This window comes from Microcaecilia unicolor, chromosome 5 (assembly GCF_901765095.1).
Source record: "Microcaecilia unicolor chromosome 5, aMicUni1.1, whole genome shotgun sequence".
Classification (NCBI taxonomy): domain Eukaryota; kingdom Metazoa; phylum Chordata; class Amphibia; order Gymnophiona; family Siphonopidae; genus Microcaecilia; species Microcaecilia unicolor.
The window spans coordinates 270,418,334-270,444,566 of record NC_044035.1 but is presented as its reverse complement, the minus strand read 5'-3'; the positions used below and the strand labels follow the sequence as shown (position 1 = coordinate 270,444,566).

The 26,233-nt window shown below is 40.1% G+C and overlaps 1 protein-coding gene across 1 annotated transcript in view; it reads right to left on the bottom strand.

Annotated features, from left to right (window-relative positions):
• LOC115471341 (suppressor of tumorigenicity 14 protein-like) overlaps window positions 1–26,233 on the bottom strand; it is a 66,177-nt gene that overhangs the window by 19,240 nt on the left and 20,704 nt on the right. The window contains exons 7-13 of the mRNA XM_030205042.1: window positions 23,527–23,717; window positions 23,306–23,344; window positions 18,436–18,655; window positions 17,240–17,382; window positions 15,215–15,312; window positions 13,124–13,236; window positions 8,564–8,730 (exon numbers count right to left, since the gene is read on the bottom strand). Coding sequence (XP_030060902.1) covers window positions 8,564–8,730; window positions 13,124–13,236; window positions 15,215–15,312; window positions 17,240–17,382; window positions 18,436–18,655; window positions 23,306–23,344; window positions 23,527–23,717 — 971 coding nt within the window. The remainder of the gene's footprint in view (window positions 1–8,563; window positions 8,731–13,123; window positions 13,237–15,214; window positions 15,313–17,239; window positions 17,383–18,435; window positions 18,656–23,305; window positions 23,345–23,526; window positions 23,718–26,233) is intronic.

The following is a 26,233-nucleotide window of genomic DNA, read 5'->3' as shown; positions in this document are numbered from 1 at the left end:
TTTTGTTTTGTATAATAAAATGGGATTTTTTTCCTATGTCGTCCCTTCAGCCTTTTGCTCTCCGCAAAGTCCATTTTTGCAGTAAGTATAAGGCTATATTGCTTTATCATGGAACCATATAAAGCAGGGGTACTCAATGTTGGGTCCTCGAGGGTTGCAACCCAACTGGGTTTTCAGGATTTCCTCAACGAATATGCATAACATCTATTTGCATGCACTTCATTCATTTGAATGGTCTGTATACAAATGCTAGAAGACTAAAAAATAAGATGGGAGAGTTAAGAGTATACAGCACTAGATGAAGAAGTAGATATAATAGGCATCTCAGACACCTGGAGGAAGAAGGACAATCAATGGGACGCTGCGTTAACATGGTACAAATTATATTGCAATGATAGAGTGGATCACAATGGAGGTGGACGGGTTGCGCTATATGTTAAAGAGGGAATTGAATCATACAAAATAAACATTCTACAGGAAACAGCAGCGTGGAATCCTTATGGATAGAAATTCCATGTGTAAAGGAAAGGAATGTACTGGTAAGGCTGCACTACCATCCGCCAGAACAGAACAAACAGACAGATGAAGAAATGTTACCAGAAATTAGGAAAGCTGGCAAACTGAGCAACAGTACAACAATGGGTGATTTCAAAACCCCCCAGTATTGACTGAATAAATGTCACATCAGGGAGTGCTAAGGAGGTAAAATTCCTAGACATAATAAATGACTGCTTCTTGGAGCAACTGGTCCAGGAACCAACAAGAAGGAGAGCTATTTTAGGTCTAGTCCTTAGTGGAATGCAGGGCATAGTATGAGAGGTAACAGTGTTGGGTCCGCTGGGAAACAGTGATCATAACATTATCAAATTAGAGCTAATCAGGAGTGAAGTCACAAAGGAAACCTACTGTAGCAGCATTTAATTTTCAAAAGGGCGACTATAACACAATGAGGAAAATAGTAAAAAAAAAAAAAAAAAAGCTAACAGGATTGGCTGCAAAGGTTAGAAGATTAAACAGGCATGGACATTGTTTAAAAATATCATCTTGGAAGCCCAGACCAGATGTATTCCATGTATTTACAAAGGTGGGAAGAAGAGCAAATGACAGCCAGCATAGTTAAAAGGTGAAGTGAAAGAGGCTATTAGAGCCAAAAGAACATCCTTCAAAAAATGGAAAAAGAACCCCAATGAAGAAAGTAAGAAGGAACACAAGCACTGGCAAGTTAGATGCAAAGCATTGATAAAGAAGGCTAAAAGAGAATGTGAAGAGAAACTTGCTGTAGAGGCAAAAACTCACAGTAACAACTTTTTCAGATACATCAGAAGCAAAAGCCTGTGAAGGAATCACTGGGACCATTAGATTATGAAGGAGTAAAAGGAGCACTCAGGAAGGACAAGGCCATAGTGGAGAGAATGAATGAATTCTTTGCTTCAGTCTTTATGGAAGAAGGTGTAAGAGATTTACCTGTACCAGAAATGGTTTTCAAGGGTGATAATGCGGAGGAACTGAAAGAAATCTCAGTGAATCTGGAAGACGAACTGAGCCAAATTGACAAATTAAAGAGTACTAAATCACCTGGACCAGATAGCATGCACCCTAGAGTACTGAAATTGCTGATCTGCTGTTAGTGATCTGTAACCTGTTGTTAAGATTGCCCATAGTACTTGAAGTTTGGAGGGTAGTCAATATAACACCAAATGTTACAAAGGGTTCCAGGGGTGATCAAAATTATGGAACACATAGACAAGCATAGTTTAAAGGGTCAGAGTCAGCATGCATTGAGCCAGGGGAAGTCTTGCCTCACCAATTTGCATATTGGGAAGAATAATCGAAATCATAGTTACCTGATGCTAGGGTCCACTTTGAGAGTCAGTACCCAAGAGAAAGATCTAGGTGTCATTGTAGACAATACGCTGAAATCTTCTGTTCAGTGTGCGGCGGCAGCAGCCAAAAAAAACAAGGGGATGCTAAGAATAATTAGGAAAAGAAGACTAAATGAGAGATCAAGAATACTATAATGGCTCTGTATCGCTCTATGGTGTGACCTCACCTTGAGTATTATATTCAATTCTGATTGCCATATCTCAAAAAAGATATAGCGGAATTAGAAAAGGTTAAAAGAAGAGCAACAAAAATGATGATGGGGAACTGAGGAACTGAGTTCTGTTGGAATGTAATTGTATTTTACATGCATTGCCTGTCACCTATTATTTCTCTGTGATTACTCTGTGACCTCTGATGTGAATTACTTAGAGAGGTCACACAGCTATGCAACTTCCTGTGGGGGTTAGATGCAGCACATGCAGCACATGGAGCACATGGAGCTCATGATCTCTCCTAACCTGAGAGGATCTATGGTGGTGTGAGCATCCATTACCATCTAAGCACATGGAAGGAGCTGATAAGACAAATGTATAGTAATATGTAAATATAAGCCTGTCTGATTATAATCTAACTACAAACTGTGAGTAAACAGATGTTTTGTTACTTCAACTTTAAAGTGACTCAGCAGTGAATTATTCAGGGGTGAATGAGAGAGAGATGAAGAAAGAAATTAACATTTCTAAAGCTGAAGCTGTGTGTACTAAAATCTGCTAATTATTTACTACAAATAATCCAACAAAAGGGTTATGGGCCCAGGGCTCAGGAATTGAAAAAGAAGAGAAATATTACCAGGCAGAAAAAAAGGCCACATTTTTCTCTTAAGTTTTAAAGGAAAGATTCAATCTGTCTCTCTCTCCCCCCACACAGCAGACAGAAGGCTAAGAAAATGGCTGAGGGAAGAAATTCACCATTGTTCTACTCTCTCAAGGTGCCTAAATTAACTGAGTTTAATTATCAGCAGTGGGAACTAAGATTCATATGTCTCCTTCGAGCAAAAGGATTAAATATATGCTTAGACCAAGACAGAACAGCTGAAAATATGGCTGAATGGGACAATGCAAACTATTATGTGAAGTGCATGCTTTTGGAAGCTCTCTCAGAGAAACAAGCCATATTAGTGGAGGGAAAAGATACACCAAAGGACATTTTATATAAACTGAGAACTATGTATGCAACTACATATGCAAAGCAGCAACCAATTTGGCTGGCAGAGTTGAATGAAACCAAATTAAGGGATAAAAGTAAATGTAATGATCACATTATGCATCTTATGTCTTCATTTCAAAAGTTAGAACTTTCTGGAATTCCCATGTGTGATGCATTGAAAAGAGCATTTCTTTTTACCTCACTATCAAAGAAGTTTGATGTTTTTAGGTCTGTAAATGAGGCCATTGAAGGGCAATCTTTTGAACAGACAACATCAAAACTAAGGCAGGAATGCATAATAAATGATTCTGAGGAGATGTGTTCTCAAAGTCAGTCAGAGAGAAATGAAACAAATTTCTTGGCAAAGAACAGAGGAAGGCGGAGCTATGGGAAAACTCCACCCAAGGGCAAGCTGATTTGCTACTCATGTGGAAAGGAGGGACATGTATCTAAATGGTGTAAGGAAACACAAAACACTCCCTCTAGCTCACCTAAGCCAATGGAACTAAAGAATTTTCAAACCAGGAAATGTATGAAGGACAAAGATAAACACAAGGGCTTTCTAATGGCAGAAAAATCTTTGACTATGGTAAATAATAATTCAAATGAAAGTACTTGGATTTTGGATTCGGGGAGCACATGCCATTTAACCAATTGTAAGGATTTCTTTCAGGAAATGTGTCCAGAAGAAGGTATTCTTAAAACTGCAAACGCAGGGACTGCTAAGATCCAAGCAAAAGGTATTGGATTCTTAAAATGCAAAGTGTCTAATGAAGTTAAAGAAATTCCTGTAAGTGATGTCTTGTATATTCCCCAAGCAGTTTGCAATATGCTTAGTGTATCTACATTAGATAAGAAGGGATTTGTGATTCATTTTGAAAACAGTAAGTGCACAATCTCTAAAAATGATGAAGTGTATGCTGAAGCTTTTATGCATAATGATGTTTATAAGCTGAACATTTCAGGTGAAGCCTCACATCTGGCGCAAGTAAGGAAGAATGATGGTAAATGTAGTCTGGAAATCTGGCACCGCCGCCTGGGACATCGTGATTTTAAGGTGATCCAGGATCTTTACAGTAAGCAACTAGCCACTGGCATTCAGATAAGTGCAGATGCTGGTAAAGTGGAGAAATGCATAGACTGTGTTACTCAAAAAGGTGTGAGACCCTCATTTCCTGCATACACAGGAAATAGGAGTAATAAAGTACTGGACTTAATACACAGTGACTTATGTGGACCGTTTAATATCCCATCATTGGGAAATAACAGATTTGTGCTAATATTCTTGGATGATTTCTCTAGATATTGTGTGGCCTATTTGCTGAAAGAAAAAAGTCAAGTCACAGACATGCTGAAGAAATACGTAGCCATGGTGAGCAATAAATTTGAAAGAAAACCAAAGGTTCTTCAGACCGACAATGGTGGTGAGTTCACTTCACAAAGCATGCGCACATTTCTAGAACAAGAAGGCATTCAGCATATCACAACAGTAGCTTATACACCAGAGCAAAATTCTGTTGCAGAGAGAAAATTTAGGTCAATTGTGGAAATGACCAGATGTATGCTGTCAGATAGCAATCTCCCTAAAAGACTATGGGGGGAAGCCATTCTCACAGCAGTGTACCTACAAAACAGAATGCCAACTAAAGGCGCTGAGCGCACACCACATGAGACATGGCATGGTAGGAAGCCAAACCTGTCACACATAAGAACATTTGGGAGTACAGCATATGCTCATGAACCAAAACAAAGAAGGCATAAGCTGGATTCCACAACAGAAAGGGGCATTTTAGTTGGCTATGCTCCAGGACACAAAGGATATAGAATTTTGAATCTGAAAACTGGCATTGTTGGCATAAGACATGTTACATATTTTGATGAAAACAAAAGGGTTGATAAAGGCTGGATTATCCCAGATGAGCCTTATCATCCAGAATATGAAACTAGAACCATAATAGACATGCCAGTGTATATAAATGCCATACCAAGGCAGATGTCTGAAAGCAACTCATCTGTATCTAACGAGGAACAGACAGAGGAAGCAGACACAGAAAGGATCATTGAAGAAGACAGTACAGTTGGAGAAGGGGAATCAATTGGAGAAGGACTCTCAGATTTTGAGGATGCGGAAAGGTCAGACCAACCTGTTGTCAGACGCTCATCCAGGGAAAACAAAGGTGTTCCACCCCCAAGACTGTCTTACCTAACAAAGTCAGCAGAAGCTCAAGAGCCCTTAACATGGGATGAGATTGAGAAAATGCCAGCAGAAGAAGCTGCTGAATGGCATAAAGCTGCACAAGAAGAAATTGATGCATTGGATAAAAATAATACTTGGATTCTTACAAAATTACCTCCTGGCAAGAAAGCTATAGGATGCAAATGGGTATTCAAGTTAAAAAGGAATGCACAAGGAAAAGTGGAAAGGTATAAAGCCAGATTAGTGGCAAAGGGATATCTTCAAAAATATGGAGAAGATTTTGATGAAGTGTTTGCACCTGTAGTGAAACACACGACAATCAGAACACTTCTGAGCATTGCAGTCTCAAAAGGCATGCAAGTCAACCACATTGATGTGAAAACAGCATTTCTTCACGGAGACATAACTGAAGACTTGTACATGGAACAACCAACAGGTTTCATAAATACAAAACAAAGACAGCTAGTGTGTAAATTAAACAAAGGTCTTTATGGATTAAAGCAAAGTGCAAAATGTTGGAATGAAAAATTGCATGAAATATTGACAAATTTAGGATTTAAGCAAGGTGAAGCAGATAAATGCTTGTACACTAGGTGCACAAATGGACAATATGCATACATTTTAGCTTTTGTTGATGATCTGCTCATTGCAAGCGAAAGTGAGCAAGAGTACAAGGACATTGTAAAGTGTTTAAACCAGAATGTTGAGATAAAAGAACTTGGTAATGTGTCATACTATCTTGGTATAGAAATTGAGAAACAAAATGATGGTTCTTATCTTCTAAGCCAGAAGCAGAAAATAAATGAGCTTATTGAAAGTTTAGGTATGCAAGATGCCCAAGTTGTAAGCACTCCCATGATCACTGATTTTCTGAAGGATGAAACAGTAAGAGAACCTTTACCAGATAACATCCAATATAGATCAGCCATAGGTAAGCTTTTATATCTAGCTACCACATACAGGGCTGATATAGCAAATGCAGTAGGAATTTTGAGCAGAAGGGTCAGCTCACCTACCAAATCAGATTGGACTGCAGTTAAAAGGATGGTAAGGTATTTAAAGGGTACCATTGATTGTAAATTAAAGATTTCAGCCAATAGTAATCCAAAACTAATATGTTACTGTGATTCAGATTGGGCAGGGGATCATTCTGATTATAAATCCACAAGTGGATATGTGTTTATGTATGGAAATGTACAAATTTCATGGGCCAGTCATAAACAAAGTATTGTGAGTCTGTCTTCTACAGAAGCTGAATACGTGGCCGTATCGGAAGCGTGCAGAGAACTGATGTGGATTGAAAAACTTTTGCTGGATTTCGGAATAGCTGAAAAGAGACCAATCCAGATAATGGAAGATAATCAGAGCTGCATTCGACTGTCACAGAATGACAAGGTTCAGTCACGCACCAAGCACATCGCAACGAAATACCACAACGTGCGAGAGTTGGCGAAAGAAGGGGTCATCAGTCTACACTATTGTCACACCAGTGAGATGACAGCTGACATCATGACCAAACCGTTACCCAGAGAACATTTTGTGAATCTGCGTATAAAGCTTGGACTTTGTATGAATAAATAATTGCATGACAGTTATGCATGAGAAGGGGTTTGTTGGAATGTAATTGTATTTTACATGCATTGCCTGTCACCTATTATTTCTCTGTGATTACTCTGTGACCTCTGATGTGAATTACTTAGAGAGGTCACACAGCTATGCAACTTCCTGTGGGGGTTAGATGCAGCACATGCAGCACATGGAGCACATGGAGCTCATGATCTCTCCTAACCTGAGAGGATCTATGGTGGTGTGAGCATCCATTACCATCTAAGCACATGGAAGGAGCTGATAAGACAAATGTATAGTAATATGTAAATATAAGCCTGTCTGATTATAATCTAACTACAAACTGTGAGTAAACAGATGTTTTGTTACTTCAACTTTAAAGTGACTCAGCAGTGAATTATTCAGGGGTGAATGAGAGAGAGATGAAGAAAGAAATTAACATTTCTAAAGCTGAAGCTGTGTGTACTAAAATCTGCTAATTATTTACTACAAATAATCCAACAAGTTCGATTCCCACTTCAGGCACAGGCAGCTCCTTGTGACTCTGGGCAAGTCACTTAACCCTCCATTGCCCCATGTAAGCCGCATTGAGCCTGCCATGAGTGGGAAAGCGCGGGGTACAAATGTAACAAAACAAAAAAAAAAAGATAAAGGGGATGGAATTCCTCTCATATGAGGAAAGGCTAAAGAGGATTAGGGCTCTTCAGCTTGAAAAAGAGACGACCGAGGGGATATGATTGAGGTCTACAAAATCCTGAGTGGTGTAGGACAAGTAGAAGTAAATTGATTTTTCACTCTTTCAATTAACAGTCAATTAACTTACATGGAAATACTTTTTAAAACAAGTTGGAGAAAATATTTTTTCACTCAATGAATAGTTATGCTCTGGAACTCTTTGTCGGAGGATGTGATAACAGTGGTTAGCGTATCTGGGATTTTAAAAAGTTTGGACAAGTTCCTGGAAGAAAAGTCCATAGTCTGCTATTGAGATAGACATGGGGAAGCCATTGCTTGCCCTGGGATTGGTAGCATGGAATGTTGCTACTATTTGGGTTTATGCCAGTTCTTGTGACCTAGATTTGCCACTTTTGGAAACAGGATACTGGGCTGGATGGACTATTGGTCTGACTCAGTATGGCTATTCTTATGTTCTTTTGTTCTTATTGTGGAAAGCCTGAAAACCTAACTGGGTTGTGGCCCTCGAGGACTAACATTGAGCACCCGTGATATAAAGGGCAGAGCTGTCAAGTTAACCATTTCTGGTTTTGAACTTGTATCTCAAAGCAGTGAGGGATTTGCACTGCCTGATCTTGTCCACTGAAATCAGTGCTGCAAGTCCCATAATGTACCAGGATAGGGTAGTCAATAATCTAGGATTTTCCTGAAATCTCCAGCCTAGACCTAGGTAACTTGGCATCTCTGAAAGGGTATCACGCATGAAAGAGGTAGCTGAACAGCGACAGCTTTGGCTTGACCAACCCCTTCCGGCTAGGAGGAATACATGAGGATATCATGTCAGGATGACCTCTCAATATCTCTATGTATATGTGGAGTGGGGAGAGATTCCAGAACACACCAGGTTCCTAAACCTGTTACAAATAATAAGAATCAGAGGTTTAAAACAAATTGACCTGAAAAATATAAGTCAACCAAACAGGTCAATCCCTAAAAAATAGTCTTCTATCAACAAATTAGTAACCAGCGTCTATATTTACTGCCATTTTCCCTTGTACCCTGTCCTTCAGTGTAAGCATGCCTCTATCTACTCACGGTCGGTATGGCTGAAAGCTCTGTATTCGATGTAGAATCCCTTCTGTGTCACCACCTCATCAGAATGGAAGTTAATGGCCACAGATGATCCATACTCTTTCTTTCTGCTTCCTTCTGAGATTGACTTGCAGTACCTAGCAGAATAACCACAAAAGAAATGTGCCATAGGACATTAATCATTCTGCATTAAACCAGTGGTCCTTAGCTCCAAGCAGTAAACAGCCTACGGAGGCCACCCTTGTCGTGTGGACATAAACAGATGTATTGACTAATGGGTGCTGTGAGACCAAAGGGCAAGTCCCTTCCCAGATGTTACAGTACACAGTCTCAGTGTTAACCTGAAAACATCAGGCCTGATATTCAAATGGAGTTATATGTTCACTGGCAGCCTGTGAATGTCTAATGCCCATCTGGTGTCTATTTTATAAAGGAAAGTAGGTGAAATACACACATATAATTTAGACTTGAGTTATTAAGCCAGGCATAGAGCTGGTATAAGTGCTCACATCTACAGTAAAAAGCAGTGATACACCTATAAATTATTCTATAACAATTGTGTAGCCACAGGAGGGCCTCAGTGGTTTATTTTGTTACATTTGTACCCCTTGCTTTCCCACTCATGGCAGGCTCAATGTGGCTTAAATATTATATACAGGTACTTATTTGTACCTGGGGCAATGGAGGGTTAAGTGACTTGCCCAGAGTCACAAGGAGCTACCTGTGCCTGAAGTGGGAATTGAACTCAGTTCCTCAGTTCCCCCAGAGTCCACCACCCTAACCACTAGGCGACTCCTGTGTGAACTCTTGCCTCCTCCAAACCTGCAGCACCCCCTTAAACTGCTGGCAGGGGATGCCGAAGTCCCGTCAACCAAATAAATGCAGTGCTCGAGCTGCTCCTAGCCTCTTTGTGCTGCTTCAGTAATGTGGAAGTTGGCAGTGTGCCTCCTGCCACTGACACCGGGAGTCCAGAGAGTCCTGGAGTCGGTGGCTAGAGGCTCATTGCCGACTTCTGCATTACAGAAGCAGCACAAGGAGGTGGGGAGTGGTTTGGGCACTTCATTTCTTTGGCTGGTGGGGTTTTGGTATCCTTGCCAGCAAAGGTATGTTTAACATGTGTGTGGAGGGAGGGAGAGGAGGAATGTGTTCCCCCCCCCCCAATAAACCCCTGGGGTCCCCCCAAAATTGGAGTGCTGGCTAAGCCTCCATTCTAAAATTAATCATTCTATAAATGTATAAGTTGTAATATTCTATAAGTTATGTACTTAAGTGTGAGTCCCACCCTTGCCCTGCCTAGACTCTGCCTATGTGTATGCCAATATTTACAGAGTTAATAAAAAAACAAAAACAGGGGAAAATGATTCTCTGCTTGCTCCTCAGAATAAGAAAAGAAAAAAAGAGCCAGGCTTGTGTAGCGCCCACAGTGGAGGTAAGATGTAATTACTATGAAAATGATTTGTCAAATCACGGTTGGTTCCCCGTCTATCCAACCACTGAGGGGTGACACTGAAAAAGTGTTTAATGTGGTGAATAATTTTCCTGGACCCTTTACAGCTTCAATTAATATGCAAAGTACAAAGTTTCAGTAAATACCTTTATTGCACCAATCAATTCGATAACCATATAAAATGCAGTGAAAAGTGCTATAGTTGAAGTGCAATGAACTAGAAATAGAATGCTTTCTAATAACAAGTCAAGTTTTCTTTTTTTAAACTAACAGAACAAAACAATTCTCTCTTCAAGACAATCTGACTCTTCAACACCACTTACTCAGAAACACGGATGTTAATCAGATAAGTGTCTATTTTCTAAACATTTAACCTTTTTAAGTTGTCAAATTTTAATTCTTTTTCTCCTTTTTCCAAAGAATTGATTCTTTGTGTATACTTTTATATCTTTCAGGTAATTAACTTCCAAGATCTTTAATCAATTCAGGTAAGTACATATTTATTCTTTCAATACTGTCAGAGTTCTAATCATATGTATAGTTTTTTTTCTTGGTGTGCAGATGATGTTATAGTCACTTATCTGCGTCCATTTCTTCAAAGCTTGCTTGCGTGGGGGCCCGAAGTTCATCTTCTGGACTCGATCCTCTGGATTCAGTTCACAGCGTGTCTTGATGGCTTGTTTCCTGTCTTTAATAAAACTGAATAGGAAAAAATACCCTATCTTCCTTGACTGTTTTACCAAAAATTCCTTACTCTGGGTCAGGGATTTCACTGTGGCCAATTAACTACAGACAAAAAATAATTAATTATTCCCTGGCAGTCCCCTATTCTTTAACTGTATCCCTGTTCTAAAGGAACTAGACCTCAGTCACTACACACACACCCGGACTCAGCTCTTGCTCACAAGCTTAACCTTCCCAGCATTCCAGTGCAGGCTCACTCTCACAATCCACTCAGTATCCTTTCACGATGATTAAAGCAAATTTATTCTAAATTGAATTAAAACAAAAACAGGGGGAAAATGATTCTCTGCTTGCTCCTCAGAATAAGATAATGAGAGAGAAAAAGAGAGCCAAGCTACCGTGGCATAACAATAATCACAAAAAGGAAGCAAGTGCATCAGATAAACCTTGAAGATCAGACTATTGGATCTCTTACGGCGCTAACTTATTTCAAATCCTGAGCCAGCTTAATGTTATCAGTCACTTGCATTTGGCTTCCTATGTAATGCTTTATTCTAATCACTGAGTTAAACTAATAAAGTGTATCAAACTAATATGCTTGTAAATATGCTGCATAAGAAACTTCAAATTACAACATAAGTATAAAATGCAACTACTTAGCTGAATAAGCAGTCACAGCGCTGTGTTGATCTTTGGACTCCCAACGCCTACTGAAACACATTAATGGCGTTTTGGTCCCTCTAACCTGCTTCCGGGGTCTCTACTAGTCACCAAACTTATCTGAAAAAAAACAAACAACAAACCACTTGAAAGTTGAAATACTTTCACTTATACCACTCAACCATGCGAAAAAGAAGAAACAAACAAAATTGTTGATTGTATTACCTTAGAAATGTAGACAGCGTTATGAAGCACAGTCTATTTAAAAAGACCCGCCATACTGATGACACTTCAGTCACATGACTGGAAGCTAGTGCCGACAAACAGCACATCAAACAAATTAAACAAATCCTTATAAACTAAAGAATGCAAACATCAAAAGTCTCCAATGTGGTTCAAACCTTGTGGTGTCATAGTTTGTAAAAAAGAAATCCACCAGCGTTCCTTGTTGCATAAAAGCGCATTTAAATCCCTTCCCCTTAATGGTGGAACAAATTGTTAGTACAGTGTTCAACTAGAGGTGCATCCATATCTTGGCACTTCAATCTGCTTTTGTGTTCCACAATTTGTGCTTTCAGTGGCCGCATGGTTTTGCCTACATATCCTAAAAAGCAGACACACCATGCTACATACACAACCATAGTGGAAATGCAATCTGTTGAGGCTTTCAAATAGATCTTGTGGCTATTAATATGTTTCAGCAGGCGTCGGGTGTCCGAAGATGAACACAACGCTGTGACTGCTTATGCAGCTAAGTAGTTGCGTTTTTTATTTATTTTGTAATTTGAAATTTCTTATGAAGCATATTTACAAGCATATTAGTTTGATACACTTTATTAGTTTAACTCAGTGATTAGAATAAAGCATTACATAGGAAGCCAAATGCAAGTGATTGATAACGTTAAGCAGGTTCAGGATTTCCAATAGTTTGACCTAGGAACGTCCCCACTCAACCCATTACCCTTTCATTTCCACACCCCTTTTTTTTTTACTCGCACTTAAAATTTAGACATGGATCTCGCGCCTAAATTTTACTTGCATAAATTCCAATTAAATCTAATTAGAGCCAATAATTGTTTGTTATAAAGCCAATTATTGGCACTAATTAATTCATTATTCAATTAAATTGCACACGGAAATTGGGTACGCACCCAAATTTGCACACACAATTTTTAGTAACTTTTATAGAATTAGGGGTTTAAGGTATATACTTTGCTCTTTTCAATTTGTTTTTGAAAACTAGATTAAAAGTATGGGCCTTGAAAGGGCTCATGCACTTTGCAACTACAGGAGTTAGGTATTACTACTACTACTACTACTTAACATTTCTAGAGCACTACGTTGCCCCCTAAATGAGTTTAATTTGTGGGGCATTAGTTACACCATTCTACTTCAATAACATTGGTTTGGCCTTTTACAGCAGGTCAATGGAAATGGTACAGCTTTGTTCAAGAGGCAATAGAAATCAAGGATGGCTAACCCTCTATCCTTGAAGGCTATAAGCAGGCCTGGTTTGGGGAGGGGGTAACTAAAATTGATATTCAAAAGATACATTTGCATATACTTCACCTCAGAACTTAGTTAATTTGCATATTTTATTTAGACTGAAAATTAGACTTGCTTGGAGTCCTCAAAGAATGAGCCTGGGCCACCCAGGCACGAACGTGAATATTGAGGCCTTGGCATACACATAAAGCAAAAAAGAATGAACTACAGCTTGCCAGGAGTCTTTGTGCATTGTAAAGTAAGTTTTATTTTCATTATTTACTTACCTAACTTCATCAATTTCTAACCAGTCTTTATCACAGTTAGTGGATCCAGGAGACTGCTCTTGAATTTGTATTACAAGAATATTTAGTATCAACTTATAACCGGGCCGTGGTGCCTACAATCAAAATTTAGTTTAAAATCTTAATAGTTTCCAAAATGGTTGTGCAACATTTTATGACCTGACTTCTAAAAATGCTCCACACAATAGCAGAAGATTAAATGCAGACTAAACAGGAAAGGGGCAATTTTCAAACTCTCTGTAGTTAAACACTCCCTTTGCACATATGTATACTCAAAAATGTGGCTCATACATGCGTTAGGTGCCCTTTCACCAAGCTGCGGTAAAAGGGGCCCTGAGTTAGCGGCGGCAGCTGATTTTGCTGCGCGCCAAGATCCTTTTTTACCGCAGTGGGTAAAAAGCCTGAAACAAAAATTGGCTATGTGGTAAGTTCACACTTGCCGCATGGCCATTTTGAGGTGGCAGTAAGGGCTCCCACACTAACCTGGCAGTATAATTTTTCAAAAATTCCAGCGGCGTCAGAAATACTGCGCACTGGGGGCAGAACTATCACCGGTGGCTGCATTGGGCCAATGGTAGTTCTAGGTTGCATGTAGCAACCTTTTAGTAAAAGGGTCCCCTAGTGCCCTAACTGCAGGCACCTAGTTTTACAATTGCCTTTCACGTTTGTACCTGAGGCAATGGAGGGTTAAATGACTTGCCACAAGTACTACTACTACTACTAACATTTCTAAAGCGCTACTAGGGTTACGCAGCGCTGTACAATTTAAACATAGAAGGACAGTCCCTGCTCAAAGAGCTTACAATCTAAAAGACAAGAGAACAATCTAAAGACAAGTGTACAATCTAGAGGACAAGTGAACAGTTAATCTAATAGGGTGGATAGATTGGGGCATTCTATATTTCTCAAGCAGTTAGGCGCCGAAGGCAGCATTGAAGAGGTGAGTTTTAAGCAGAGATTTGAAGATGGGTAGGGAGGGGGCATGGCGTATGGGTAAAGGAAGATTGTTCCAGGCATAGGGTGAGGCAAGGCAGAATGAGCGGAGCCTGGAGTTGGCAGTGGTGGAGAAGGGTACAGAGAGAAGGGCTTTGTCCTGTGAGCGGAGGTTACGGGCGGGAACATAGGGGGAGATGAGGGTGGAGAGGGAGTGAGGAGCCGCAGACTGAGTGCATTTGTAGGTAAGGAGGAGGAGCTTGAATTGTATGTGATATCTGATCGGAAGCCAATGAAGTGATTTGAGGAGAGGGGTGATATGAGTATATCAGTTCTGGCGGAATATAAGACGTGCGGCAGCGTTCTGAATGGATTGAAGGGGGGATAGATGGCTGAGTGGGAGGCCGGTGAGGAGTAAGTTGCAGTAATCAAGGCGAGAGGTAATGAGAGCGTGGACGAGAGTTCTGGTGGTGTGCTCAGAGAGGAAAGGGCGAATTTTGCTGATGTTGAAGAGGAAGAAGCGACAGGTCTTGGCAGGGTTGGAGCTGAGAGAATTGGTCAAATCATGCGGAGTAACAGTGGGATTTGAACCTTAATTTTCCTGGTTCTCTCTAGTCATCAGGCTACACTTCCACTCCCCTGGAGAATGAAAGATGGGGAAGCTGACTGAAGGGAGTGTCCTGTGAGACCTTAAAAGCTAATGCATCACATTATCTTTGGATAATTATATTGGTAAAAGATTTCCCAAATAATGAATAATCTGGTGGAATAATGATGAAAGGGATTTTTTGTTCCCTACTGTTACCACACTATACTTTTCTACCTGAACTTTTTTCCTCAGCTTATTGTTCAAAGATTTCCCATAGCACCCATTCTGAGCCTACACAGAACAAAAACAGAGACAAGCATACACATTCTCAATAGCTTTTATTTTACAGTAAGTTGTAACCTAGAATAGCCTAGAGCTAAAGTATTGGCAATGGTCATCCTTCTATCGCATTGCTGGATGAGTAAGTCATTCTCATCTCTTGGATTCTTTTATGCAACTAAAGTTGATGTTTTTCTAAGCTTATAAAGATGCCTACCCTGCATAGATTTGTGTCTGGATCTACCCCACTGCTATGCTTTAAAGGCACTTACCCTAATAATCCAGTTGCAGTCAATGTTTGGGGGATAGTAACTTGGGTAGTAAGGAGAACTCAATGTGCCATTCCATGAGGTGAAACGTCCTCCACATGCTGAAGAGAAAAGAGGAACCATAGAGGATCATGGAGGAGCACAGCAAACTTTACAGATTTCTCTAAATGATGCAAAATCTAATGGCCTCTGTTTACCAAAAAGCATTAGCTGTTAACACTTGATTCTAATCGTCTGGTTCTCCCTTCTCCTAAGCAGGCTCACTATGAGTTGACACGTCACACTGCCTTTTTCTTTCTTGCATCCAAACTTTGGAAGGATCTTCCTCCAGTTCTTCGGTTGGAACTGTCTTTTTCTTGATTCAAAGTTTTGTTAAAAACCCACTTTTTTCCTTGGCATTCAGCTTCCCTCTTGCCCAACCTAAACATGGCTAGCTGGTTACCGGTTATGTCTGCAAATAGCTATTAGTTTGGTTTGTGTTTGATCTTGCGTGATTGTTCTTTTCTGTTTTATTTTTTTTTCATGTATTTATTTGTTTTAATTGCGCTACAACCTTCTATAGTAGCAGTGGTATATCAAATATTTTAATAAACATAAACATGGCAATTGATGCATGCTAACAGTAAACATGAGCACCACTTTTGCAGCTAGCATATGATAATTTCTGCATTAACCACCTAATATGGAAAGGGCAGGAAATGGGCATGAACTGTACTATACAGTTATAAGTACATAAGTTCATAAGTATTGCCATACTGGGAAAGACCAAAGGTCCATCAAGCCCAGCATCCTGTTTCCAACAGTGGCCAATCCAGGTCACATATACCTGGCAAGATCCCAAAAAAGTGCAAAACATTTTATACTGCTTTCCCCAGAAATAGTGGATTTTCCCCAAGTCCATTTAATAATGGTCTATGGACTTTTCCTTTAGGAAGCCGTCCAAACCTTTTTAAAACTCTGCTAAGCTAACCGCCTTTACCACATTCTCTGGCAACGAATTCCAGAGTCTAATTACACGTTGAGTGAAGAAATATTTTCTCTGATTCATTTTAAATTTACTACATTGTAGCTTCATCGCATGACCCCTAGTCCTAGTATTTTTGGAAAGCGTAAACAGACGCTTCACATCTACCCGTTCAACTCCACTCATTATTTTATAGACCTCTATCATATCTCGCCTCAGCCGCCTTTTCTCCAAGCTGAAGAGCCCTAGCCGCTTTAGCCTTTCCTCATAAGGAAGTCTTCCCATCCCCTTTATCATTTTCGTTGCCCTTCTCTGCACTTTTCTAATTCCACTATATCTTTTTTGAGATGCGGCGACCAGAATTGAACACAATATTCGAGGTGTGGTCGCACCATGGAGCGAAACAAAGGCATTATAACATCCTCATTTTTGTTTTCCATTCCTTTCCTAATAATACCTAACATTCTAATAATACCTAACGTGGTAACTACTGTCTCTGTGTTAAGTCTTAACACGGCAAATAACATAGCATAGTTAATGCCTCCTGGAGAGATGTAGTTGACTGTACATTTCAAGTGCTAAACATTTTTGTCTATTTTAATTGAATTGCAAAATACTGGGAACACCCTAACAGAGGTTTTATATCTAATGTACATTAAATTTGGCAATTACTACATATTAGGTGCAAAACACCTAATATGGTTTATTAGGTATTTGTTATGCCACCTACTCTGGTGAACAGATCAAGGTGGTGCACAATAGGTTAGTAACCAGAGCCATATTGACCTTATTCGACAAGGACCCGCATAAAGTTAGGTGGCAGCTATGTATTTGAATGTCAGTATTCTGGTCACATACATGTGTATATGCACAGTTGTCTAAGAGAGGTGCCATATAAGAATAATAAACCAAGCAATAAATTCCATTCTCCGCCTAGAAATCTTCTAAGTCAAACAAGATGGGGCTGCTGAAGTATATAAATGAATTTCAACATCTGATAATTACTACTTCATTAATTTTAAAGAGAAATTCATAGCTTGTGCTGTTTTTTTTGTATTACTTACCTATTTTAGGGATGGCTTGGAAATATGCTTTGAACAAATTATTTTCTCTTTCTCTGTCCAGTGAAGCTGTAACAAGCATCACATTGCTTGATGAGGTCAGGTGCATGATGGGTGGGCTCCAAGAAACTGGTATCTCACACCACCTGAAAGAGTTTTAAGGACAGACAGTATTTCAGCCATCATTCCACTTCTTGCAACAGCCAGAGCTCTCAAATGTAAAGTAAGTTTGCAAAATACAAGGTCAAGTGAAATAGAGTGTTGCCGTGAGATACATTCTGGCCTTTTGGAGCCAGGTTCCTTTGTGCTGCGCATGTGCTGCATCAGATGTCAGGCCTCAGTAAAAGTACTGGCTGGGGAATTAAAAGACCAGCTGACAAGGGAAACAGAATTCTAATATTGCCATTGTTGGTTCTCTGGAGCACAGGTGAAGCCAAGATATGAGCTTTTGAAGGGTAATCCCTCCAAAGAGAATTCTAATGTTGCCATTGTTGGTTCTCTGGAGTAGGAGCGTAGCCAGACACCCAATTTTGGGTGGGCCTGGGCCCAAGATGGGTGGGCAGAAGAACTCTGCCTTGTCTCACAAGTGATTTGGTCTTGCCCTCTCTCGTCTGCATGCCATATGGTTTCTCAAACATCCCCTCCTCCCCTGCATTTTAAATAGCAGATTTTCACCGGCAGCGAGCAGCAACTAATACACTCTGCTCATGTTGGCCCCACAACTTTCCCCCTGATTCAACTTCCTGTTTCCGCATAGGCGGGAATACATCAGAGGGAAGGTTGTGGGGCCAGTGCAAGCAGTATGCATCAGTTACTGCGCACTGTGGGCGAAGATCTGCTATTTACAAGATACGCAGGAGGGACAGTTGTTGGGAGTTCCCTTTTACTGCAGCTTAGTAAAAAGACCCTTTAATCTGTTATTCTAGTAGTCTATAGAGGAAAGTAATCATCTTCATGGATCCTAAAAATAGGTGCCTCCTTATCGAATTGCCCTCCATAGTGTTGGGATGATCAGTAAGAATTTTCAGTGGTAATCTCCACATAAAACTTGAAAATTCAGGGGTATGGCACTTATAAGTTTAGCAACTGCTGCTAAAAGAACACATGCCTTTGAATATTGGGCCATAAATTAACAGAAAACAAATATATTTTTCCCATGCACTCTCTTATTTGGAGCTGTGCATTGTGCACATACATACCTTGCAATAACTTTGTTCTGAAGGGGGAGCAGGAAATCGTAGGCAGATAGTCTGTGCGATACGCAGCTTCCAGGAGGTGCTCTGTTCAAAGTGAGGACTATGAGTCGGACAACGCAGCTGGGAGGAACTCGCAGCCTCCACTGGTAAAGTGATTTCTTTGGATTGGCCAAAATTAAAGTTCTGTTGTTACCTGGTTTTGCGTAGAGGTCGAAAGAGATCGCTTGGAAGGAAAATACTGTAGGTGAATTACTGTAAGAAACTTGCAAACTTGTTTTAGAAAGTATGGTCTGTAAGATATGCAGGCATGCAACGTGGAACAATGCTTGGACTTTGCTGATTGTTGTCCAAATGTCTGAAAACAGTTTGCATACTGAGCCTGGAGTCAGTGGAAGATAAATTATTAGTATAGCTGCTGGTCTGTTGTCTGCAACGGCATAGGATATGTCAATGATCAGGGCCGTGCCGATGCGGTAAGCGGGGTAAGCGCCGCAGGGGGGCGCCCACCTCTGGAGGGCGCCGCCGCGGTGCTTACCCTTGCCCCGCGCTGCCGAGGCCTTTAAATCTTTTACCTGGTCGCAGCAGCGTCAGTGAAAGCGCTGCCGACATCTCCCTTCCCTTGCACTCATTGGTTCACTCAGTGTCCTGCCTTCTTCTGACGTCAGAAGAAGGCGGACACTGAGGGAACCAAGAGCGCGAAGGGAAGGGAGACGTCGGCAGCGCTCCGCTTTCACTGACGCTGCTGCAACCGGAAGTAAAAGATTTAAAGGCCCCAGGGCGCGGAGGAAAGAGCAGAGAGGCATGGATGGGAGGGCAGAGAGACAGGCATGGATGGGAGGGCAGCAGCAGGGCCCAGGGAGAGGACAAATTGCTGGAAGGGGAGGGGAGAGAGGAGGATTGCTAGCTATGGATGCAGCAGGGAAGGGCAGAGAGGGACAAGGATGGACATGGGGGCCCAGGGAGAGGACAATTTGCTGGAAATGGAGGGGAGGGGAGAGAGGAGGATTGCTGGCTATGGATGGAGGAGGGAAGGGCAGAGAGGGACAAGGATGGACATGGGGGCCCAGGGAGAGGACAATTTGCTGGAAATGGAGGGGAGGGGAGAGAGGAGGATTGCTGGCTATGGATGGAGGAGGGAAGGGCAGAGAGGGACAAGGATGGACGTGGATGGGAGGGCAGGACCCAGGGAGAGAGAAGAAATTGCTGGAAATGGATATAGAGCAAGAAATGAAGAAGAAAGGAGGAAAGTAAAGAAATAAATGGAAAGGAAGCCCTGGAAATGGAGTTAAGAGGACAGATAGCAGCAGACTCAGATACTGGGCCAGCATGATCGGAAAAAGAAAGTCACCAGACAACAAAGGTAGAAAAAAATCATTTTATTTTCATTTTAGCGTTTGGAATATGTCCACTTTGAGAATTTACATCTGCTATCTTATTTTGCAATGTATAGCAATTTGTTTCTAAGAATATTGCTGACAATTCCTGTCAGTGTAGCAAGTGGTGAGCGATCATTTTCACCGGGGGGGGGGGGGGGGGAGCGTGATCATTTTCACCGGGGGGGGGGGCGTGATCATTTTCACGGGGGGGGGGGGGCGCCAACTGATAGTCTGCAGGGGGGCGCCAGAGACCCTAGGCACGGCCCTGTCAATGATATATCCTATGTCATTATAAATTCTTACAAAATTAAAACGAACAGGAAAAATACCCACATAAATTTGGGGGTGTTTTTCTCCATTTGCCAATAATAGTGTGCAGTGTTTGGAAATAGTAGAACCATCACATATGCACAAAACCATTGTGTATGCACAAATTAGTATGCAAGTATGAGCTCTGGAAAATAGTGTGCCTTCTTTTTGAAATACTATGCCCTCTTTTCATACAGGGGTGAATTTTATATAATAATTTTATATAATATTTCATATAATTTTATACAATAAGCTAATCTATCACGATTGAAGTTAATGCAACACCTTTTATTTCTGATTATGTAAATGTATTTTCTTTACTGTTATACTTAATCCTCTCTGTCCCCTTCACCTTAAATATGTATTTCTGTTCCGGAATTGGTGATCACCATTACGGAAAATGTAAGCCACATTGAGCCTACAAATAGGTGGGAAAATGTGGGATACAAATACTACAAATAAATAAATAAATATATGGCGCTCAATAAAATTAGGTGTGGTTTATAGAACAGCACTTACACACAGGACTCATGTCCATTTACACCAACTGACATACAAAGGGTACACACCTAAATTAGGCCTGTATCCCTGTTATTCTGTACCAATGCATGTAAATGCTAGGAACACCCCCGTGCCGCCCATGACTCTCCCATTTCTGTGCCCTGTGCCTAAATGTATGCACGTAAATTTATGCAGGTAAATTTATGGATCCTGTGCCTAAGTTTATGCACGGAAGTTCCAATGAAATCTAATTAGATTAGTGCCAATAATTGCTTCTTAAAATGCCAGCTACTGGCACTAATTGACTCATTTAATAAAATTGTGCGTTCAATTTTTGGCAAATTTATAGAATTATGGAGATGGTGCTTACTCCCATATTCTATAAAGTTGCGCACCCAAATTTCCAACTAGCACACAAATTGGGTGCACATGTTATAGAAAAGTGCCAGTTGTGCGCCTAACTTAATTGTTAAAATAGGCGCCATTTGGCCATATGTACCAATAATAGCCCTTAAGTGGCATTAATTGGTGCTAACTGGCACTAATTTGTAGTTACTTGTGTAATGGCACGTGGATGCTATTCTATAAACTTACCACCTATGGTTAGTGCAGTGATCTGAAAACCAGATTTGATTCCTGCTTTAGCTCCTTGTGAGTCTGGGCAAGTCACTTAACCCACCATTGCTCCAGGTACAAAATAAGTACCAGTGTAAACCGCTTTGATCACAGAAAGGCGATATATCAAATCGCATTCCCTTTAAATGCTATAGCATGCGACTACCATGGAGGCAGATCAGCCGTGTGTCTTGCAGTTGATTTACATGCACAACTACCAACTTTAGGTGCAACCATTTACACCAAGCTTTGACAGCGCACACATGCTAACTTAGGTTCTATTTTATATTGGCAATTTTGCATGCAATTGCTGTTAGAAGATTGGCGCTTAGCATGCATAGTTTTCATGCTTAATTTTTGTCCCACTTTCTTGAATCTAACCCTCAGTGCCTTCTCAGTATAAATTGAATGGATAGGTAAAATTAGGTGAGCATGAACTGATCTGATCTGGTTGCTCCATGGGGATAGCAAAGATAATTTTTAATCTAATTTAAACTCTTACCTCCCTATTTACTTAGCTACTCTAGCGGCTGCCAAGCGCTAATGCCGAAACATCCCCTAGATGTGCGGCAGCCACTAGCACAGCTTAGTAAATGGGGGGGGGGGGGGTTATATTTTGCCTTTTCATGTAATAGAATGTACAAAGCAGCTAATAATTCACATAAACATAATTTACAGATAAAATCAACCATGATTTCAAAACATGTAGCATAAAATCAAATAGGGGTCCCAAAAAACAACAAGGCAAGCGATCTGCAAAATCCAATATGGAAAAAGAAGCCAGCAGATCAATAAAATCAAATATAAAATCAAAGCATCATTCCAAAACATAAACAAGCCATAAAATGAAAATAAAATCATGATACATAACATACTCGAAAAGCATTTATGCTGTCCTCCACTGATCCATCATCCCCTAAAAAATCACCCAAAGAGATGTTTAAAAAATAGGATTTTAAAGTTTGCCAAACATTCAGATAGTTCTCTTTCAGTTTCCAAGTAAGTTTATTCCAGAGTTCATGTGCTAGACCACCAAAAGGCCACTTCCTATTACTTAGAAAGTTAAAATCATTCAATCCCGGCATAATCAGATTTAATACCTCCCCAGAGTTCAGTGCTCGAGTTGGAGGAACACACCTGACCATCTTTTCCCTCAGGCAGTTGGGTTTGCATATCTTACAACAAAACAATAAACAAATCATTTAAAATTTTGTCCTTCCATTTAGAGGAAACCAATGCAAAGGGCACAATAAGAGGGAAAAGATATCCCAACAGGAGCTAAGTGTTACCACCTTGCCTTCTAAATTCTGAACATTTCTGGGGCAAACCACCATAAATTGCATTGCAATAGTCTAAATGACTAATAACAGTCGCTTACATTACTGTTCTAATATATTGTTGATCCAAGTAAGCATGAAATTTCTATCAAGCCTTTTTAATCACCACTGGTGCTTGAGGTTCCAAAGTTAATGTTGCATTCAAAATATACTCTCACGTTCTGGACTTCTGATAACATAGCAATATCAGAGCTTATTAAATTTAGAACAAGAATAGGATAGAAGGGTAGCTGGTAACATTCCACACTCACCCACCCATAAAATCTCCATCTTTCTCAACATATAACTGCAACATATTCCCTTCAAGCCACACCTATGACAGGTTGTAAATATATGCCCACACGACCCATTATTTCTTCTATGTTGCATTTAAATGGTACAAAAATCTGAATGTCATCAGCACACATATATGAGAAAACAAACTTTGGGCCCTGTTTACTAAGGTGCGTTAGTGTTTTTAGCACGCCTACACTTAACGCATGCGCTAACCATGTAGGCGCCTATAGGGATATTGTAGACACGTCCATGGTTAATGCACGTACATGGTTAATGCGCCTATAACACTGCTTAGTAAACAGGGCCCTTTGTCTAAAGCTAGTAGCAACTGGTCAAACATACACATTAAAGAACGTAGGTGAAAGAGGGAAGCCCTGGAACACACATTAATTGAAAAGCACAGAGAACATATTCCAAATTTCTACAATCAATTTTCTTGCTAACTAGAGCTCAATTTACCTGATTTTACTGTCATGTCAAATCCTCTAGAATCTGAGACTTTGAAGGAAAGAAAAAAAAAAATCAAATGTCACTCAACCACAGAAAGAAATTGCTGTCTTTGCTAATTCTGTTTCATTTTATTTATTACACATGTATCACCTCACCAGATGCAAACTTACCCAAGACAGTAAACAAGATGATAGAACACAGTATTGTAAAAGATAACATGCCAAACTTACCAAAATGTTCCATGGTGACAAGGTCAATATCTTCTTCCAATGAATCCACCTCGTCAGAACTGAACACCAGAGGGACCAGTTTGTTAAATTTCTTGGGCTTAGATGTGGCTGAATTTTTAACATACTGCTCGATATTTTTTGGTGCCCAAAATTTATTCCAGTAGTAAACTCTAAGGCCATTGGTCCCTTCACTGTGATAAGAAAAAGATCCCACTCAATCAATTTGATTCTAATTTCCTGCACAGTTTTAAGCAGTTGATGAGTTGTGCAGGTCTATCTAGGTTATTTATTTTTTTTGCCTGGCGAAAAGCAGGACTCCAAATAGTCTAAAGTTATTTTAATTTTCTGTTCCAACTACTGTGATCCAGTATAGATAACAATTTTTATTCTCTGAGCATTCTTCTTGGCTGTGTGTGCTGTACTCTGATGAGCTAATATTCAAATGAAGTGATATAGTTAAAATGTTGAATGAAAATTAATGCCTCCACCTCCATAACTTTTGTTTAAATGAAGATATTGTAATGAATAGAAAAATGACAATAATGCCTGAAACTTGCTCTTTTATTACACGTATTTACTTTTCTACATAGTCACTACCATTTGCCACACATTTCTGCCAATGATGGGCAAGTTTTTGAAAGCCGTCATGAAAGAACTGCGCATCTTATCTCTTCAACCAGTTACTCACAGTCCTTTCCACCTCTTCATTTGAGTCGAACAGATGCCCCCAAAGGTATTCCCTCAATTTTGGAAAAAGATAGAAATGACAAGGCACTGTCTGGGCAGTATGGCGGATGGGGTAAGACTGTGAGACCCATCTTTACAATTGCCTCTGAGGTGTTTCGTGTTGTGTGAGGCCTAGCGTTGTCAATCTGCAACAATTTCTTTCTTGTGCTTTTGAACTTTTCTCCATCGTTCTTTCAAAGTTTTCAGGGTTGCAATGTAATGCTCTGAGTTGATTGTTGTACCAGGTTCAAGGAAATCCATGTGAAGACCATCTGTGTCCCAAAAGACTATAAACATGATTTTTCCTGCAGATGGCTGTGCTTTGAACTTTTTCTTCATGGGTGGGCCTGAGTGATGATACGCCATGGATTGACACTTTGTTTCTGGCTCATAATGATAAGTCCATGTTTCATCAGCTGTGATGATCTTGTGAAAAATTCCTCACCTTCATTCTCTTATCGGGACAACAATAGCTGACAGATTTCAAGCCTTGAAGCTTTCACTTCTGCAGTCAGCATGTGAGGAACTCATTTTGCACAAACCATTTGATATTCAAGAATATCAATAATGTAAACATACATATTCCAGTGAAATGCCAAGTGTGTCAGCTGTTTCCTTTTGAGTGATCCTCCAATTGTCCTTTACAAATTCATTCACCTTTCTTGTGTGAGACTCGTCTATTGTTGTCATGGATCATCCACTTTGCTGTTGATCACAAAAATCAGCCCTTTCTGGTCCACAATCTTTATTTTTTTTGGCCCAACGACATACAGTGCTCACATCAACACAGTCATCACTATAAACAACATGCCTGCAGTGGTGAATTTTAATTGGAGGGACTCCTTCAACAGTCAGAAAACATCTCATAGCACATTGCTTAAATTGCACCAAGTGCTCACTGTATGCTTCCATTTCACAAGCAATAGCAAAATAGTCTCTTCACACAGACACTTTTTTCCAGCTGAGGTGAAGAAAGAGATTTCAAAGAATACGTGATCATGTGTAACATATCAGTTCTGCCATCTGTTGATGAATTATGGAGGTGGAGTTATTACTTTTCATTCAACCCCATATAACTTTGCAATAATTATATTTTAAAAAATTATACAAATAATGTTGGGTGAAAAATATAACTGAAGAACCTGATACTGTCCTTATAATTTGAGGTTGGGTTTGGGGCAGAGCGAGGGTGAGTTTTAAAATTACAACCTATCTATTTAGTTTAGACCTGCATTAAATGGGTAGTGCTGGTGCAGTGCCTCATTCTGTAACTTGGTGCCTTATGTTAGGCTCCATGCGTGTGCATATGTTGTAGAATAATAGCATTTACGCATATCAGAGGTGACAATAATTGGCAGTTGAGTGCGTAACTGCTAGGTGCTATCTATAATGTACTCACCAAAGTCACTTAGCACATAACTGCAAGGGCGGAACATGGGTGGGCTGTGAGTGTGTCACCAAGCAATATATGCAACTTATAGAATACCATCAGTAGTGCATGTTGCATGGTGCACTCCAAGTTTCCAAGTTTTATTAATGATTTGCTAACCCGCCTACCAGGGCAAATGTCTATTTTTTTTATTTTATTTGTAGCATTTGTACCCCACATTTTCCCACCAATTTGCAGGCTCAATGTGGCTTACATTTGCCATAATGGCGGTTGCCATTTCCAGGTAACAGAAGTACAAATAGTATTGCATTGAGGTGCATACATTCATGGTAGCATAAATGGAACATAACATATATAGAACAGATCATGGTATATATATACCATGCGCATACATATATGGTAAAGAAGAATACATTAAGATATTACATTGAGGGTTCCTGAGTAATAGATTGGATTGTAACATACATTAGGTCATCGACTATAGAGTGACCCTATTCGACATAGGGTTTTAGGTGATAGTGATTGATCGTTAATAGCAAAGAGGTTAATCAGTCATGTGATAAGATTACGGTTTTGTCTAGGTGGCTTACA